The sequence below is a fragment of the Schistocerca nitens genome, chromosome 2, assembly GCF_023898315.1.
Source record: "Schistocerca nitens isolate TAMUIC-IGC-003100 chromosome 2, iqSchNite1.1, whole genome shotgun sequence".
Lineage (NCBI taxonomy): Eukaryota > Metazoa > Arthropoda > Insecta > Orthoptera > Acrididae > Schistocerca > Schistocerca nitens.
The window spans coordinates 800095107-800114519 of NC_064615.1; the positions used below are offsets into that span (position 1 = coordinate 800095107).

At 45.4% G+C, this 19413-nt stretch overlaps 1 protein-coding gene across 1 annotated transcript in view; it reads left to right on the forward strand.

Annotated features, from left to right (window-relative positions):
• The window catches only part of LOC126235342 (T-box protein H15-like), a 424161-nt gene that overhangs the window by 275066 nt on the left and 129682 nt on the right, over positions 1 to 19413 (forward strand). The window contains exon 3 of the mRNA XM_049944064.1: positions 11554 to 11827. Coding sequence (XP_049800021.1) covers positions 11554 to 11827 — 274 coding nt within the window. The remainder of the gene's footprint in view (positions 1 to 11553; positions 11828 to 19413) is intronic.

Here is a 19413-nt window from a genome sequence, read left to right on the forward strand (position 1 = left end):
TGGAAATTTTTTGCTGCGGAGAGTTTCTTTGTCACGACAAGCAATTCACTGAGTTCATAGGAAAAATGACTAATGAGATACCAACTAAATAAGGAATGTGAGAAAGCTACTGCATCTCCACAACTTTGTTCAACATGTACATACTTGAAACACTTGCTTGTATAGGAAACAGAATTTCAGAAATATATATTCCTAGACGGAGAACTGTTTTAAATAACTTACTTTATGCTGACGATGCAGTGATCCTTATAGATAAAGAAAATGATCTCCAGAAAGAAATTTACTTAGTGAAACAAATAAGTGAGAAATTTGACTTGGAGATACTAACAGAGAAAACTAAGAGAGTTACTTCTAAGGGGAAAAAAATCATTCGAACCACAGTAGTCGCAGAACGAGTAAACTATGTGAAGTGATATATGGTTACAGCATTTTTTTTTTTTTTTTTTTTTTTTTGGTCATCAGTCTACTGACTGGTTTGATGCGGCCCGCCACGAATTCCTTTCCTGTGCTAACCTCTTCATCTCAGAGTAGCACTTGCAACCTACGTCCTCAATTATTTGCTTGACGTATTCCAATCACTGTCTTCCTCTACAGTTTTTGCCCTCTACAGTTCCCTCTAGTACCATGGAAGTCATTCCCTCATGTCTTAGCAGATGTCCTATCATCCTGTCCCTTCTCCTTATCAGTGTTTTCCACATATTCCTTTCCTCTCCGATTCTGCGTAGAACCTCCTCACTCCTTTCCTTATCAGTCCACCTAATTTTCAACATTCGTCTATAGCACCACATCTCAAATGCTTCGATTCTCTTCTGTTCCGGTTTTCCCACAGTCCATGTTTCACTACCATACAATGCTGTACTCCAGACGTACATCCTCAGAAATTTCTTCCTCAAATTAAGACCGGTATTTGATATTAGTAGACTTCTCTTGGCCAGAAATGCCTTTTTTGCCATAGCGAGTCTGCTTTTGATGTCCTCCTTGCTACGTCCATCATTGGTTATTTTACTGCCTAGGTAGCAGAATTACCTAACTTCATTGACTTCGTGACCATCAATCCTGATGTTAAGTTTCTCGCTGTTCTCATTTCTACTACTTCTCATTACCTTCGTCTTTCTCCGATTTACTCTCAAACCATACTGTTTACTCATTAGACTGTTCATTCCGTTCAGCAGATCATTTAATTCTTCTTCACTGTCACTCAGGATAGCAATGTCATCAGCGAATCGTATCATTGATATCTTTTCACCTTGTATTTTAATTCCACTCCTGAACCTTTCTTTTATTTCCATCATTGCTTCCTCGATGTACAGAATGAAGAGTAGGGGCGAAAGGCTACAGCCTTGTCTTACACCTTTCTTAATACGAGCACTTCGTTCTTGATTGTCCACTCTTATTATTCCCTCTAGGTTGTTGTACATATTGTATATGACCCGTCTCTCCCTATAGCTTACCCCTACTTTTTTCAGAATCTCGAACAGCTTGCACCATTTTATATTGTCGAACGCTTTTTCCAGGTCGACAAATCCTATGAAAGTGTCTTGATTTTTCTTTAGCCTTGCTTCCATTATTAGCCGTAACGTCAGAATTGCCTCTCTCGTCCCTTTACTTTTCCTAAAGCCAAACTGATCGTCACCTAGCGCATTCTCAATTTTCTTTTCCATTCCTCTGTATATTATTCTTGTAAGCAACTTCGATGCATGAGCTGTTAAGCTGATTGTGCGATAATTCTCGCACTTGTCAGCTCTTGCCGTCTTCGGAATTGTGTGGATGATGCTTTTCCGAAAGTCAGATGGTATGTCGCCAGACTCATATATTCTACACACCAACGTGAATAGTCGTTTTGTTGCCACTTCCCCCAATGATTTTAGAAATTCCTTCAATCATATCTTTTTCGATGTCTTCACATTTTTCCTGCAGCCATTTCGTCTTAGCTTCCCTGAACTTCCTATTTATTTCATTCCTCAGCATACATTCAGAAATAGAGCTTAGTAAATTCAGCCGGTTGTATGGAACAATTAACAGAAACCTTAAGAAACGAAACATGGAATCAAATTCTAGAAAACCCCTTTGGAAGCAAGACTGGGTGATTATCAAAAAAATCAAGAAAGTCGTATTCAGACAGAAATAATGAAACTAGTGAGGAAAGTTAAAAGTAGCACAATAAAAGGCGGACTAAGCCATTATCTTGTCAAAAGGCATCAGGGAATAGCCCCCTTGGTCCTAGAGGGAGCTACATGTCGCTCGCCCAGTGGAAGATCTGCTTAATGCAACATTCCACGGACGTACTATTTCCGGTTTTCCAGATACACAGCCTGAAAATCACCTCATCTGAATCCATGTGACTTTTGGCTCTGCGGATATCCAAAAGAACGCTATTATCAGGGATACGTTCGGTCTTTATGTGATCTGAAGACCAGTAGACAGTTAAAAGTTCCTCAGATTGCACCGGAACTGATGCGAGCAAATGTTGAACTCGTCGTTTCACGGATGCAGCATTTCGTCGATGTCTCCGTGACTCATATTGAACAAATCGTGTAAGCGATGGTTGATAATAAAATCAACATTAGGCTTTTCTCACTTGTTTTGCCTCTTCTGCCCACGTCCCGTTCTTAATCTGTTATATATGGAAACATTTCTGTATGTCTTCCTTCCATCCATAGCGCCAGATTTGCACCTGGTGGCCAAAACTGGAACTGAATGAAATTTTCACTCTGCAGCGCAGTGTGCGCTGTTATGAAACTCCCTGGCAGATAAAAAACTGTATGCCGGACTGAGACAACTCGAGACCTTTGCCTTTCTCGGGCAAGAGCACTACAATGTCAGCTACCCAATACGACTCACGACCAGTCCTCACAGCTTTTAATATGCCAGGAAGTTTCATGTCAGCGCACACTCCGCTGCACAGTGAAAATTTCATTCTGGAAACATCCTCCAGGCAAAGCCATGTCTCCACGATGTCTTTTCTTCTAGTTCTGTAAGGTTCGCAGGAGGGTTTGTGTGAAGTTGGGAAGGTAGTAGACGAGGCTTCTGGCGGAATTAAAGCTGCGAGGACGGGTCGTGAGTCGTGCTTGGTTAGCTCAGATGGTAGAGCACTTGCCTGCGACAGGCAAAGGTCCGGAGTTCGAGTCTCGGTCCGACACACAATTTTAGTCTGCCAGGAATGTCCGCCCCCAGTGACTGAGTGGTCAGCGCAACATACTGTCAATCCTAAGGACCCGGGTTCGATTTCCGTTTGGGTGGGAGATTTTCTCCGCTCAGGGACTGGGTGTTGTGTTCTCCTAATCATCATCATTTCATCCGCATCGACGTGCAAGTCGCCGAAGTGGCGTCATATCGAAAGACTTGCACCCAGCGAACGGTCTATCCGACGGGAGGCCCTAGTCACACGACATTTACATTTTATCCGCCATGAAGTTTCAAAATTGGAACTATTCCCCCCCCCCCCCTGCCTCTCCCCCCCCCCTCGCGTAAATCGGTTGCGCGTGAACGCGTTAGAGTATCTACCACGCTTAGCTGTCATACGATAATTACAGCCTGCACTTGAGATCTGTAAGTATCTGTACGTCAGTTATAACCACCCGCTATTTTGAGTAATTTCTGCAGAACCGAACGCTAACGACGCGGGCGTGAGAGGTGATGTGGTAGCACAGCCCAATATCTGCGCCGGCTAACAATAGGGGACGAATTAATCCCCTGTCGAAGCGCAGATCAATGATTAACGATTGGCTCGGCGGGACTTCTTCCCCGGCTGCCGCCCACCGTTTACGGGGCCTAACGCGCCGAACGACCGTGTCATTACGTCGTTATTAAAACATACTTCCCGCTTTGTCCACGCTGCGCTGCTGAGCGCGGCGAGTGCGGGTAGCTAATTAATAGAGACGGAGGACGGCCAGCGGGCGGTCGGCACGAGCCTCCCCGGGAGAAGAGGAGCAGACGAACGGACAGGCAGCAGGGACGAGAAACGGGTAGGCCAACTGCCGCTGCCGCTGCCGCAGCCGCTGCTGCCCGGCGAGATCGTTATCGGCCGAGGCCCTCTCTCCTCGCCAGCGTGGCACTTCGTACGCGTCCGCGCAGACAGATGCGGCACGTCGTTTTTATTCGGGCGCGTTTTTATATCTGTTGTCTATAAAATATAAAGCGGCGCGCGGGCAGTAAAGCAGGTGCTTTAGCGCCGCGTAGGCCGGAGCCGGCGCCACAGGGCGCCGTTTTCGTAGCCGTGCGAACTCGCACGTCGGCGGCCCGCGTAATGCCGTGTTTTATCGCGGCCAGCCTCTCAATCCCGGCGGTAATTGTCCCTCTGATGCCCCGGCTATCGATAGCTGCAGCGGTACTTTCGATTGGTTCGCACTTGAGGCCAGCGAATGGATGGAAGACACTTTTCGCTGAAAAAAGCTTCGTAAGGAAGTGCTAAGCTGGAGGAGAAGCGGAACTAAAGCCTTTAACTCGTCTTTTCTCTTGAAAAATCGAGACAGTGGTGCCGCACAGGGTGCCTCAGAAGGACTGGCCAATAGTCAGGAGTATGACAGGAGCGACAGATCGAAGTAAAAAAGCTTACTAAGCGTAGGCTCTAAAGTCCGTAGCTTAAGAACTATGTGCTGTTGTTCAGTAGAAGATATCTATTTCACAGTTGCGAAGATGAACAAGTGCTCATAGCTCTTAAGATATGCACTTCAGAGCCCACGTTTACTGGGGAGTTTTTCTTTGTTTTGGTCCATAACATCTGAAAATACGGAAAGCAAAAAGAGCTTGCAGTAGACGAGACTTTTTCACTGTACCGAAAATGAAGAAGCGATCGTAGCTCTTAAGGTACGCATTTTAGAACTCACGTTTACTGGACTTTTTTGCTTCGAATGATCGTTCCCGTCGTATCCGTGACTATTGACCATTCCTCCTAAAAAATGTAAATGTCGTGTGACTAGGGCCTCCCGTCGGGCAGACCGTTCGCCAGGTGCAAGTCTTTCGATTTGACGCCACTTCTGCGACTTGCGCGTCGATGGGGATGAAATAATGATGACTCGGACAACACAACACCCAGTCCCTGAGTGGAGAAAATCTCCGAACCAACCGGGATTCGAATCCGGCCCCTTAGAATTGACGTTTTGTCGCGCAGATCACTCAGATACGGGGGGGGGGGGGGGGGGGGGGGACCATTCCTCCAGGGATGCCCTGTATATAGTGCGACCCACACTAAAGAAACGGTGTGCAAAACTTAAGGACGAAAGTAAATTTCGCATGATGTGCCAGTGCCAAGGAACGTAGTTCGATGGAACTTGGACAGTACATGGATAGAATAGCTAAAGATTTCTACAGGAGGTTGTTGTTGTTGGCCAGCCGGAGTGGCCGTGCGGTTATAGGCGCTACAGTCTGCAGCCGAGCGACCGCTACGGTCGCAGTTTCGAATCCTGCCTCGGGCATGGATGTGTGTGATGTCCTTCGGTTAGTTAGGTTTAAATAGTTCTAAGTTCTAGACGACTGATGACCTCAGAAGTCGCATAGTGCTCAGAGCCATTTGAACCATTTGTTGTTGTTGTGATCTTCAGTCGAAAGACTGGTTTGGTACAGGTCTCCATACTACTCTACCCTGTGCAAGCCTCTTCATCTCCGAGTAACTGTTGCAACCTACATCCTTTTGGCCGGCCGGAGTGGCCGAACGGTTCTAGGCGCTACAGTGTGGAACCGTGCGAACACTACGGTCGCAGGTTCGAATCCTGCCTCAGGCGTGGATGTGTGTGATGTCCTTAGGTTAGTTAGGTTTAAGTAGTTCTAAGTTCTATGGGACTGATGGCCACAGCAGTTAAGTCCCATAGTCCTCAGAGCCATTTGAACCATTTTACATCCTTCTGAATCTGCTTAGTGTATTCATCCCTTGGTCTCTATCTACGATTTTTACTCTCCACGCTTGCCTCCAGTACTAAATTGGTATATCCCTTCATGCCTCAGAATGTGTCCTACCAACCGACCCCTTCTTCTAGTCAAGTTGTGCCACAAATTCCTCTTCTCCCCAATTATATTCAGTACCTCCTCCTTAGTTACGTGATCTACCCATCTGATCTTCAGCATTCTTCTGCAGCATCACATTTGAACAGCTTCTTTTCTCTCCTTTTCTAAACTGTTTATCGTCCATGTTTCACATTCACCTGAAAAAAAGAAAAAAAAGACGTAATGAGACGAACAGAAAAAACACTTTTATTCAAAAACAATAATTACAATGAAGTCACCACGATGTATGATTGACTCTGGACATTAAGGCAGGCGGGACGTGTTTCTTGAAAGGCTGTCTGGATACCACACACGTCAATGCATGCTTTGCAGCGTACTGCCACGCTAGGCACGAACTTGGTAAGGAACTGTTGTGGCAGGGCGTTTCATTCCTCCGCCAGCGCGGATGACAACTGCTGATGGTCGTTGGAGCATACGGACGAGCTGCAGTGCATCTCCTCTACGCGTTCCACATATGCTCAATGGGACTTACGTCACAGGAATGGGCAGGCCAATCCATTCACCGAATATCCTCTCGTCCCTAGTGCTCCTCCATGTTCTGTGTTCGATGTTATCATCGATAAAAATGAACTCAGACCCGCAAAGGGATGACAAGGAGTACGTAGGAGACGAATACACTGTCACAATAAAGGTGCGTTCACAGCTATGCACCTTGGGCTAGTCGCCGTGCGGCTGTAGCTTTGCCCACACGGTAGGAGATGCGACAGTGTGAACACATGTGTGAATGGAATGACTCCCACGGACAGTTGCGTCTGGGTCAAGCACAGTTACACCTTAACGTTGAACGGCGAGTGTACCGTTTCAAAGATTTTGAGGTCAGTATGCCCTTGCAACATTGTGTCTCCCACATCGTAACACCTGGACCACGAAAACGATCCTTTTCAGCAATGGTCCTGGGTGCATTATATATTCCCACCAGTCGCCAAATGAGGGTACATGCTGCATTTATTAAAGCTAATTTTTGCTTGAGGCAGACAATAGCAATGTAAAAGTTCTACGACGTGTGAATTTAGTTTCTGAGAACTTCCATCCTTGAATATTATGAAGCGCACGCACACATACACATGAACCCACACGTCCAGTCAAATGCACATACTTACATTCACATCTACACACACATGTGTTTGAACAGGCAAGAGCAACATAATTTTCGCTAAATTGGCCACTACATCAAAATACATCCTGTCCCGTCAACGTACAGGATTTAAAGCATACTTACAGCAGTAGCCCCGGAAACATGCATATGTCTTTCGGAAAAGCCTTTTTCGATATTCCTCGTATACTTAGATGCCCAGCACCTACTCTTCTAGTCTCGCATGTCACTACCAGCAAACCAAATTGTGAGATTAAAAATCTTTGTTACGTATTTCTATTGAGAATACAAAATTGTTGGCTTTTCATTACTATTAAGTCATGAATTAAATTGATTCAAACCTTAACTGCATACAGGGTGCCCACTTCGGCTCTATTTTAGAAACAGGCTTTAACCATCTAATGCGGCCTAATTTAATCTCGTGAAGTATTAAGCTTTTCGTCGTATTCTCATGGAATTACGGCTACAAAGGCACTTGCGCTTCTCGAGGAGGGCACACCTGCCAGGCAAAAAAGCTCGCCTGGGAAATAGCAACTTAAGGTTGATGACAAATGATAATTGGCAACAGAAGGTTTCTCGTATCGTAACAGGTTGTAACAGCTCTTATCTGCAGAAATTACGGTGGACGACCCCTAGACCTGTTCTGTTCTCCAGCAATTATTACTATTGAAGATAGAGTATCAGTGCGACGCAAAAATAAAAATAAGCAGTCTTTCAGTTTGCACATATTCATGTCAACAGGAGACGTCTCTTCTACCGTAGCCAGTGTAAAATAAAAGAGTTGAAAATCTTAACTTAGGGAAAGTCGATTAAACAAAGTCAAATGAATTGAAGGAAATTGGCCAGTAAGAAGAATAGTTATTGTGGAACAAGTAAATTATGTTAAATATTTAAGGTTTCTCTTTCCACATGATAATGACATAGCGTGAAATACATGTGGTTCTATTCAGAAAAATACTAAACAATACGATATGCATGCATGAAATATTTCAACGTAGTTGTTGGTCCAGTTCTTATAACCGAATGTAGAGTGTAAGAGAAAAAGCCAAATTCCGTATTCAGGAACTGAAAAATAAATTTTAAGAGGTATGCTTGAATATAGTTTGTAAAACAGAAAGAAAAACGTAATGTAAAGTGGAACCACCCATGAATAAGATAGAAACAAAAGAATAGGAAGTGGCATGATATTTTCACAGGATGGCTAGTTACATTTTACCCACATCAGCCTTTAACTAGTGGCAAAGAAAGACCGAAGATAGATTGGGTCCCGAAACACACTTTGTCCTAATGTAAGCCTTGAAGAGAAGAAGAATATGACGAAAAGAAGAAGCAGAAGGGGTATAAAGGAATGAAGTACGTATGTAGACGAAGTATTACTGTATACAACACAACCGTATACCAAAATAATACTACTCACGAACAAAATTTTGCTGTGTAGTTACTTATACAGATTTGTTTCAGCAACGACTGCCTGATGATTGACATTCTTCACTGCTAGTTTAGGCTTATAATGGGGCCATCAGTATCAAAGAAGTCATGAACAAAGTCATGACACAAGAAAAATACAAGAAAGCAATCGTTTATCAAAAAGGAAAATACAGTGAGATAGGATGAATACCGTATACTAAGGGGGCAAAGAGAAAAGAAATGAAAAAGGAGAGAACGTTACTGAAAAGAGAAGTCTTGGCTCGTTATTAGACTATGAGGACAGTCCTGTTTTATTTATTATTATGACGAAAGCGCTTCGACGACAGAAGAAAGCGTTTTCTTCTTTATTGTTAAAATGTTGCAATGGAACAGTCAGTTTGGCGTCTTCGCAGATTTGGATCATCTCAAACGCGGCAGCAATGGAACTAGTAACGCATAAGACATCCTGTGAGCAAAATCTAGGATAAATATGAGTAGACTGACGCATTGCTTCCCTCAAGAATCACTGTTACCACAAACCACTACGGTAAAAATCATTCACCTGGCATCTACTAATACCAGACACGCTTCGTCACAGGAGCACAAGACACTAAAAGATTCAGTGCTAGCTAACTAAGCAGGATTTTAGATTGTTGCCAAGCAAGATGATTTTATAATTCAGCAAACATTTCAGCATTCATCTATCACTTCCGATGGAATAAAGATGAAATGTGCTTCTCATCAGTTAAATAATGGAAATGGATAACTTCCGCTGCTAGGCAGCCGTGAGATGGAAGGGACTGTTCACAGCACCCTGCCACCCGCCCTCGCCCCCCCCCCCTCTTCCACCATCTTGGCATTCTTCTGAGCTGCGTCCTATAGTATTTGTGTGTACACCAACTGGTCATAATATTATGACCACGTCCTTAATAGCACGCTGGTCCTTTTGGATTACAGCAGAGCAGCGATTCCGCTTTTCAAGGATTCGGCAGGTCTTTGGTAGGTTTCCGGAGACATTGGCATTGGGTTTCCACACACAGTTCACTCATATTACAGACACAAGGCTCGTTGCGGAGCTGGCGTCCGATAGTGACTGAAATATTCCACATCAGATTAAAATCATGCAAATTCAGTGGCCAAGACATCAAAGTGAGTTCACTATCAAGCTCCTCAAACCATCGTAGCACGATTCATGCCCTGCGATACGAATAGTAATGGTGCTGGAGGCAGCTATCGTCAACGGCAGGACCCCAAGCATGAAGGGACAAAGGTAGCCCGTGATAACGCTCACGGAATCCGTGAACGTTATGTTGCCTTCGATTACTATCGAATATACCGTGGAAGCCTAAGTGGAAGTCCCCAATGGCTTGTATCCGTGGTACGGTGCATGTTTCCAGCAACCGTTCGCCTGGATGATGGTGTATCTCGACACGACTAGTCAGCCTAGTGTAACACAAGTGTGATTTGTCCAACCAGACGATACGTTTCCAATGGTCCTCGGCCCAATCTCGATTATGCCATATCCACTGCGATTGAAAACTGTCGATGTCATTGGATCAACGAGGGAAAATGTAGAGGTTGTCTGCTGCAGATGCCCAAGTTCAACAGTGTGCGCTGAATGGTGTGCCCCGAAACACCTGTGCCTGCACGAGCACTGTGCTTTGACTTCAGATCTGTCGCAGATCGTGGCCTTCCAAGCTTTAGAGAGCGATGTTCTGTGGTGAGATTTGAACTTCCAACGCCACGTCGCCTACTCCTAGTTACACTGTCCTCTGACCACTTTCCGCATATGCTGACGACAGTATCACGCGAAGAGGTCCCCATCTTCGCTATCACTTTACCATTCGTTCCCAGGCGCTGCGCTATAACAATCTACCGTTTGTCCATGTCGCTAACGTCAATGGACTTCCCCATTTGGGGCTCATATCGTCGCTGCAGTGAGTCTTCATTAATCTCTGCTCCACTTATATAGGATGGTGCAGCAGTACCTTCTTATGGGTCTCGCTCACTGTGTAAAACTGTTGGTCCTACAGAAAAAAATGAACAGGGCATTTATGTAGGAAATTTAATGTAGTTAAATTTTGTACTGGGATATGTTTTCGCTAGAGCGCATAATTTTCTAATTATTCAAGAGAAACATAGAAAAGTGGCCTTGAAACAGGTTTTTCTACAGTAGCTCGAAGATCGTGGATCCAGCGAAAACGTACCCCAGTACAAAATTTACCTACATTAATTTTTCTACAAAAAAAATCCTGTTCATTTTTTCTGTATGACCAATAGTTTGGATGTAGAGAGCAAGAAAAAGTGAAAATCTCACACATGGTTTTTGAACGTGTTTCCGGTTGCATAAAACCCAAAATAGGGGCAGCTGAATCACCATATATACCAGATCGTTATAATTAAAGTGTAGCTACTCACAGAGGTCCATTGTGGGCTGTAATTATCGTATGGCAGCAAAACCCGGTAGCTCTTCTAATATGTTAATGCGGAACCGATTCACACTGGAAAAAAAAATAGTTACAGTTTTGGCCACCAGGTGCAAATCTGTCGCTGTGAATGCAAGGAAGAAGTATAAAAATGTTTCCATATGTAACGGATTAGAAACGGGTCCTGGCAGAAAAGGTCAAAGAAGTGAGAAAGACATAATGTTGATTTTATCATTAACTGCCACTTACACAGTTTGTTCTATATGAGCACCGGAGACGTGTACTTGATGCTGTACAGCAACATATTTGTACCTGGTGGCCAAATGCGGGACTAATTTTTTTCCGGCGTAAATCGATACCGCATTAATTCATTAGCGTATCTAACTTTCGCTGCCGTACGACAATAATAGCCCACACCGAACCTCCGTAAGTAGCTGCATTTAGTTGTGACCTTCCGGTCCGTTGCCGCGTTACTTGCCCGCTACGCCACGAACCACCGATCAGTTTCTCGTCGGGCAGTGGTAATAAATAATGTGTTGATTCATCATTGTACGGCTGTTTTGTGTCCCGCTCTGAAAACGTAGACGGCAATGCTGAGACGCGCTGTGCGGGTTTGCGCTGTTGCAGGCGCATGTTCCCGACGTGCCGCGTGTCGTTCACGGGCGTGCGCGCCGAGCAGCGGTACGCTGTGCTGATGGACATCGTGCCGGTGGACAACAAGCGCTACCGCTACGCCTACCACCGGTCGTCGTGGCTGGTGGCCGGCAAGGCGGACCCGCCCGCGCCCTGCCGCCTCTACATGCACCCCGACTCGCCCTTCACCGGCGAGCAGCTGCGCAAGCAGGTCGTCTCCTTCGAGAAGGTCAAGCTCACCAACAACGAGATGGACAAGAACGGACAGGTAGGTCGCGCGTCGATATGTTTTCATACTACCACTCGGAGCCTGTGACTCGCTGCCACTGAGTGGCATAAAAGACATTACGGTATTATTATAGACTGGAGCAGCACAAATTTCTCGTTCCGCTCGGGAACCGATTCTCATTATTACTAAATTCCTGTTGCCTTTTCTGCAGCGAGCTGTATCTTCTGAAGGCTACAACTATGATATGGCAGATATATATTGAGTATAAGAATACCCTGAAGAGGCAGGATGGCAGATATACAGATTTCTACAAATTAATACACCAGCAGCCATTACAGTTACTATGTCAAGAAGGGGAGCAAGGCACAGTGGTAAGGAGAGGTGGGCTACGGGGACGTGTGGCAACTGTCATTGTAAGAAAGCTGGGCAGGAGCAGAAATGAATAGCGAACAAATTATCACTTAAGTTGTACACTACTGGCCATTAAAATTGCTACACGAAGAAGAAATGCAGATGATAAACGGGTATTCATTGGACAAATACGTTATACTAGAACTGACACGTGATTACATTTTGACGCAATTTGGGTGCATGGATCCTGAGAAATCAGTACCCAGAACAACCACCTCTGGTCGTAATAACGGCCTTGATACGTCTGAGCATTGAGTCAAACAGAGCTTGGATGGCGTGTACAGGTACAGCTGCCCATGCATCTTCAACACGATACCACAGTTCATCAAGAGTAGTGACTGGCTTATTATGACGAGCCAGTTGCTCGGCCACCATTGACCAGATGTTTTCAATTGGTGAGAGATCTGGAGAATGTGCTGGCCAGGGGAGCAGTAGAACATTTTCTGTATCCACAAAGGCCCGTGCAGGACCTGCAACATGCGGTCGTGCATTATCCTGCTGAAATGTAGGGTTTCGCAGAGATCGAATGAAGGGTAGAGCCACGGGTCGTAACACATCTGAAATGTAACGTCTACTGTTCAAAGTGCCGTCAATGCGAACAAGAGGTGACCGAGACGTGTAACCAATGGCACCCCATACTATCACGCCGGGTGATACACCAGTATGGAGAAAATGGTTCAAATGGCTCGGAGCACTATGGGTCTTAACTTCTAAGGTCATCAGTCCCCTAGAACTTAGAAGTACTTAAACCTAAATAACCTAAGGACATCACACACATCCATGCCCGAGGCAGGATTCGAACCTGCGATCGTAGCGGTCACGCGGTTCCAGTCTATAGCGTCTAGAACCGCACGGCCACCCGGCCGGCACCCAGTATGGAGATGACGAATACACGCTTCCAATGTGCGTTCACCGCGATGTCGCCAAACACTGATGCGACCATCATGATGCAGCAAACAGAACCGGGATTCATCCGAAGAAATTATGTTTTGCCATTTGTGCACCCAGGTTCGTCTTTGAGTACACTATCGCAGGCGCTGCTGTCTGTGATGCAGCGTCAAGGGTAACCGCAGCCATGGTCTCCGAGCTGATAGTCCATGCTGCTGCAAACGTCGTCGAGCTGTTCGTGCAGACGATTGTTGTCTTGCAAACGTCCTCAATTGTTCACTCAGGGATCGAGACGTAGCTGCACGATCCGTTACAGCCATTCGGATAAGATGCCTGTCATCTTGACTGCTAGTGTTACGAGGCCGTTGGGATCCAGCACGGCGTTCCGTATTACCCTCCTGGCCGGCCGCGGCGGCCGTGCGGTTCTGGCGCTGCAGTCCGGAACCGCGGGACTGCTACGGTCGCAGGTTCGAATCCTGCCTCGGGCATGGGTGTGTGTGATGTCCTTAGGTTAGTTAGGTTTAAGTAGTTCTAAGTTCTAGGGGACTTATGACCTAAGATGTTGAGTCCCATAGTGCTCAGAGCCATTTGAACCATTTCGTATTACCCTCCTGAACCCACCGATTCCATATTCTGCTAACAGTCATTGGACCTCGACCAACGCGAGGAGCAATGTCGCGATACGATAAACCGCAATCGCGATAGGCCTCAATCCGACCTTTATCAAAGTCGGAAACGTGATGGTACGCATTTCTCCTCCTTACACGATGCATGGCAACAACGTTTCACCAGGCAACGCTGGTCAACTGCTGTTTGTGTATGAGAATTTGGTTGGAAAATTTCCTCATGTCAGCACGTTGTAGGTGTCGCCACCGGCGCCAACCTTGTGTGAATGCTCTGAAAAGCTAATCATTCGTACATCACAGCATCTTCTTCCTGTCGGTTAAATTTCGCGTCTTTAGCACGCCATCGTCGTGGTGTAGTAATTTTAATGGCCAATAGTGTCTTTCTCCAAGCGTTCGAAGACTCTTTACAAATAATATAGCGAGAAATAGAGCCCAGCTTTCAATGTTAACAAGGAAAAGGCTCTCTGAGTTGATGCACGAGCAATAGTGTCGGAACAGCGACTAGGCGGCGTCAGCGCAGCGTCCCGTAGCGAAGACACTCCGACGGCAAGTGAGATGTATGGCTGCCACCAGCCCTTCTACTCGCAGCGGCAGAGGGCGCTAGTAATCCAGAGCCGCTCGGGCCGTGACCCAGCGGGCGTGCCCCATTGGGTCCGCCGCATCCTGCCCAGCCGCTGTCTGCGTCTAGAGGAAATCAGCAGTTCAGTTCCCAACTAAAAGACGCTGGTAATTTGTCATCAGTACGTGATACCACATTAATGCCTCCGAGTGCTTTATTCTGTTTCTAATATAGGCTGAGGTATCACAAGTCATGTATATTACTCGGTGACGCAAGTTGCAATCCTCTTCCACTACAGGGGTCCGAATTACAGCGTGTAACATGACAGTGTCTAACCTAAGTACGTCGGTGTGTGAGAAACAACGTGCTTTAATCGAGTTTAACAATTTCGACGAGTTCATGCGCAAATGGACCTCTCCTTGAGAATGGCGATGCCAGAACACACACTATCTCTGCGATATCTTCAATGATCTGATGCACTGGGTTCACTGCCATCTGTTACAATCCATTCAGTTCCGATTTTTCCCCTCTTATTTTCCGTTGTTTCCATAACTTGGAAAACCCCTTTACTTTGATAGTGATGAAGCGGTGCAAGCAGACGTAAAGTTTTGGCTCAGTCACCAATGTCAAATACTCTACGGTGACCATATCAAAAAACTGGTCTCTCACTGAGAGAAATGCGTTTCTTTCCAGAGTGTTGAGAAATAAATATGTAGACATAAACAATAAATATACAGAATGTTAATAACGATTATTTCATTTAAAAAGTTTTAAGGGTTTTCACAAAAAAATTGTGGGTATTACTTATTGTCGGACTCTCCTGTTTTGTGCGGTTGCATCGAAATACACATCCGAACGAGTGGTATACATTTATGAGCGAGAACGTTATGACCACAGACCTACTACCGACATAAAGCCGTCCAGGCAAAGCAGCGTCACCTGGCGAGGAATGACTGCTAGTCAGATACATCAAGGGTGCATGTGATATCATTGAGCGTGCTATCTGTGTGTAGAATGGGGAAGACACGCCATCTTTCTGAGTCTGACCGAGGGCAGATTGTGATGAGCCGGAGGCTCGGCATGAGCATTTCGGAAATCGCACGACTTGTCGGATGTTCGAGGCGTACTGGTATCTTCAATACGTGGCAAAACCAAGGTGAAACCACGTCCAGACGTCGTGTGGTTCAGCGACCATCCCTCACCACAGATGTCAGATGTCGTAGACTAAGCAGACTGGTAAGATAAGAAAGGCGCCGAACTGTGTCGCAACCAACATCGGAGTTTAATGCAGGGTAGAGAACAAGTGCGTCTGAACACTCCTAACGATGAGCCAACGTTAACACCACGACGTCGGCAACTATGACTAAAATGGGCTGGTGGCGGCTCGATTATGCCTTGGTGGACATTCACGTGGGAACCCATGGGTCCAGTGGAGTTCGTGCTGGACACCACGACGGCCAAGGAGTATCGTTCTCTGGTTGCAGACCACATACATTGCTGACCACGTACACTCCTTCACGACGATATGTTTCCCGATGACAGAGGCATTTTTCATGAATGTCACAAAGTCAGGAGTGTGATGGAATGGTTCATGGAACGCATTGGCGAGTTACAATTGACGTGATGGACCCCCAGTTCGCCAGATATGAACGCGAACGAACACATCTTGGATGTGAATGAACATGGCGTCAGAGTTCATCGTCCCCCTCCCCGGAATTTAGAGGAATTATGTGACTTGTCTGTGCAGATGCCAAATCCCTCCAGCGATCTACCAACTTGCGAGGTGGCACAGTGGTTAGCATACTGCACGCGCCTTCGGGATGACGACAGTTCAAACCCGTGTCCGGCAATCCTGATTTAGGTTTTCCGTGATTCCCCTAAATCGCTTCAGACAAAGGCCGGGATGGTTCCTTTGAAAGGGCATGGCCGACTTCCTTTCCCATCCTTCTCTAATCCGATGGGAGCGATGACCGCGCTGTTTGGTCCCCTCACCCAAATCAACCAGCCAACCGACTTGCCAGGCCCTCATTGCTTCTATGCCACGACGCGTCGCCTCTGTTATCCGTGACATGGGTGGACATAGCAGCTATTAGGTACGTGTTCTGGCTGTTCAGTGCACTTCATTGCTAATATGACGTTTGATCCATGCTCCCATTATATTATTACAGTTTTAATGGCCACCAGCGTAATGCAGCACTAAACGGTATTATCCGGATTAATGCGGAACCCAGTCTACAAGGATAATCGAAAAACGCTTTTCCAGATTAATGCGGAACCCAGACTGCACGAGTAATCTAAAAAGGCAGATAATTTTAAGAAAAAACGTCTTTTTACTAGAAACTGTTATTTACAGTATATACAAAACATGCTACATGTCACATTTGAAAGCCCAGTGCATTAGTTTTACGTTACTTGCTGGGAGCAATCATTGGGGGATAATCGACGTTTAGTCCCAGGGAAATGACTAGGAAAACATGCAGACAGGAAATCGGCTGCAGATATTGGTAGGGTCTCCGCATTTATCTGCAAATAAAATGTGAAACAATGGAAAAATAGTTCATATTTATGCGACGGTGGGATTGGGGCCGTATTACCTTCCAGTAGCCGAGCCACATGCATGGTAGTGTATTCCAAACGAAATTATTCGTTTTATCTGTAACATAATACTTCAGCCTTAGTTATTTTTATAAAATCGCCAAACTATGCTCATATGATCTGTAATGCAGATAATACTGATTCGAATAATTTTAAGCTTCCTGTATAATTCTTTCAAAGTTCAGTAAGACGGGCTTACGGGAATGCAGCCGACAAACGTCTTCGACAATCACCCTTACTTCCACATGCGAACACCCCTTCATTTTCAAGGCACCAAGCAACGAAACTCTGTTGTGCAAGGAGATTTAAACCCTCGATAGACTGGGCTACGGCGACGAAGAATCGTAATACGGCACATGCAGAAAAGACAAAAGCATACAACTAGTGCACCACACAACCAGTGATAAGCAACGTCAGAAGTTATTGACAGAAAATATTAATTACAGTGGATGAGCAAGTAACATTAGCTGTCTCCCACTCGTGTTTGTCGACGGAGAGAGCAGGATTCAAAGTAGAATTTAATTTGGTTGTCATCCGCGGCGCCCTTATAGCGCAGTAGTACGTCGACGATATTCTACTAGCCGTTTTGCTCCCCTTCATGGCAAGCCATCTTGGGCTTACATTTCACCGAGATAATACCCGCCCGCAGTCTGAAAGAATTTCTACCACCTGTCTCTGTGCTTGCCATACCCTAACTTGGCTATCAACGTCGTCGGATCTCTCCCCAATTGAGAGCGTTTGGAGCATTATGGGCCGGGCCCTCCAACTGTATCCGATTTAGGTGATCTAAGGCGCCATTTGGACAGAATGAGGCACGATATCCCTCAGGAGGACATCCAATAACGTCAAGAGCTCGTGGGTTAGTGGCTAGCATTGCTGCTTCTGGATCACGGTGTCCCCAGTTCGATTCCCGGACGGGTTAGGGATTTTTCTCTGTCCGGGGACAGGGCTTTTGTGTTGCCCCCATCATTTGATCATCACCATAATCATTCGTGACAGTGGCTAGATTGGATTGTGAAAATATTGGACTGTGTAAAAATTGGGACTTTGTACGTGCGCTGATGACCCCGCAGTTGAGTGCCCCACAAACCAGACATTAACAACTCTGTGAATCAATGTCAAGGCGAATAACTGCTTGCATTAGGGCCAGAGGCGCACCAACGCATACTAACTTACTCGATTTTGTGAAGTTCATTCTCCTGAACGAATCATCCAATTTTTCTGAAATTGTTATCATCTAGTTTTTGTACATGTAAAACAAATCTACCAATTTCAGTCCCATTCAGATAATTCCTTTTTTTGTCCTAGAGCGTATATTATACGCTGGCGGACTTTTTTTGCAGGTACAAAATTCTTGAATCTTTATGTGTATTTAGAGCAGGGCCGGCCAGAAATTCTGCACGCGTGCGGTGCTCGTGCACATGTGCAACTTCCGGGTTACAGCGTGCACGACGCAGCCGTCAGCGTTCATGTAGTGCATGTTTGTACGCACAGATGTCGCTTTATCCACTTGCTGAGATACTCTGTACCGGCGCATTCTAGTGCTCTTTCCACAGTTTGCAAGCCAACCATGGGAAGGTATTTCGCGTATTAAAGATTTAAAATACTGTCACAGTCTACTCATTGAGACGTCTACTTTCATGTTAACAGTTTAACCTAGTAAGAAAAGTAATACATTTAACAACCGTGGGTTTTTATTAAGGCAGCTTGACTGACGGTACGTAAATATGCGTAATGCTTTTGGTCTAGTATTTAAGAAAGAGATCACTTAGCGACTTCCAACGAACCTGTCATGATTTCAAATAACATTGAACCAAAACAAGGTTTCCTATAACTAATTCTCGGTGCTCTCAGTTACACCCACATAATTTCTGTCTCACTGACCTCTGAACAGAATGATAACCGCCTGCCGTTATGGCCGTGCGGTTCTAGGCGCTTCAGTCTGGATCCGCGTGACCGCTACGGTCGACGGTTCGAATCCTGCCTCGGGCGTGGATGTGTGTGATGTCCTTAGGTTAGTTAGGTTTAAGTAGTTCTAAGTTCTAGGGTACTGATGACCACAGATGTTAAGTCCCATAGTGCTCAGAGCCATTTGAACCAGAATGATAACCGCAGACCTCTCGATGATGCCCTGTACCATTATTGCTATATCTTTCATCAGTTCCGTCTGAAATCTGCATAATATTATGTTTTATCGACTTCAGCTGACCGTAGCCCTTCACACATTAAAAAAAAAGAAAAGAAAAAAAACCCTAAATGTAAGTATACAACAATCGGTTTAATGACCAGTTTTCCTGATAATAATGTAACATGGAGCAGAATGAGGCAATAATGCACAGTTAGTAAACAATAATTTTTAATTATGAAAGGAATAAATCGAAACACGTTTATCGCTGGTCATGAGAAATGATACAGTTAATATCGGGCACAAAAGCACGGCTCATTGACACACGCAAACAATTGCGGGAGATTTTCATCACTGATGCTTGATCGAAACGACTGAGAACATAGATCTTCCGTTCTTTGCTTTTTCACAGTATCTGCCA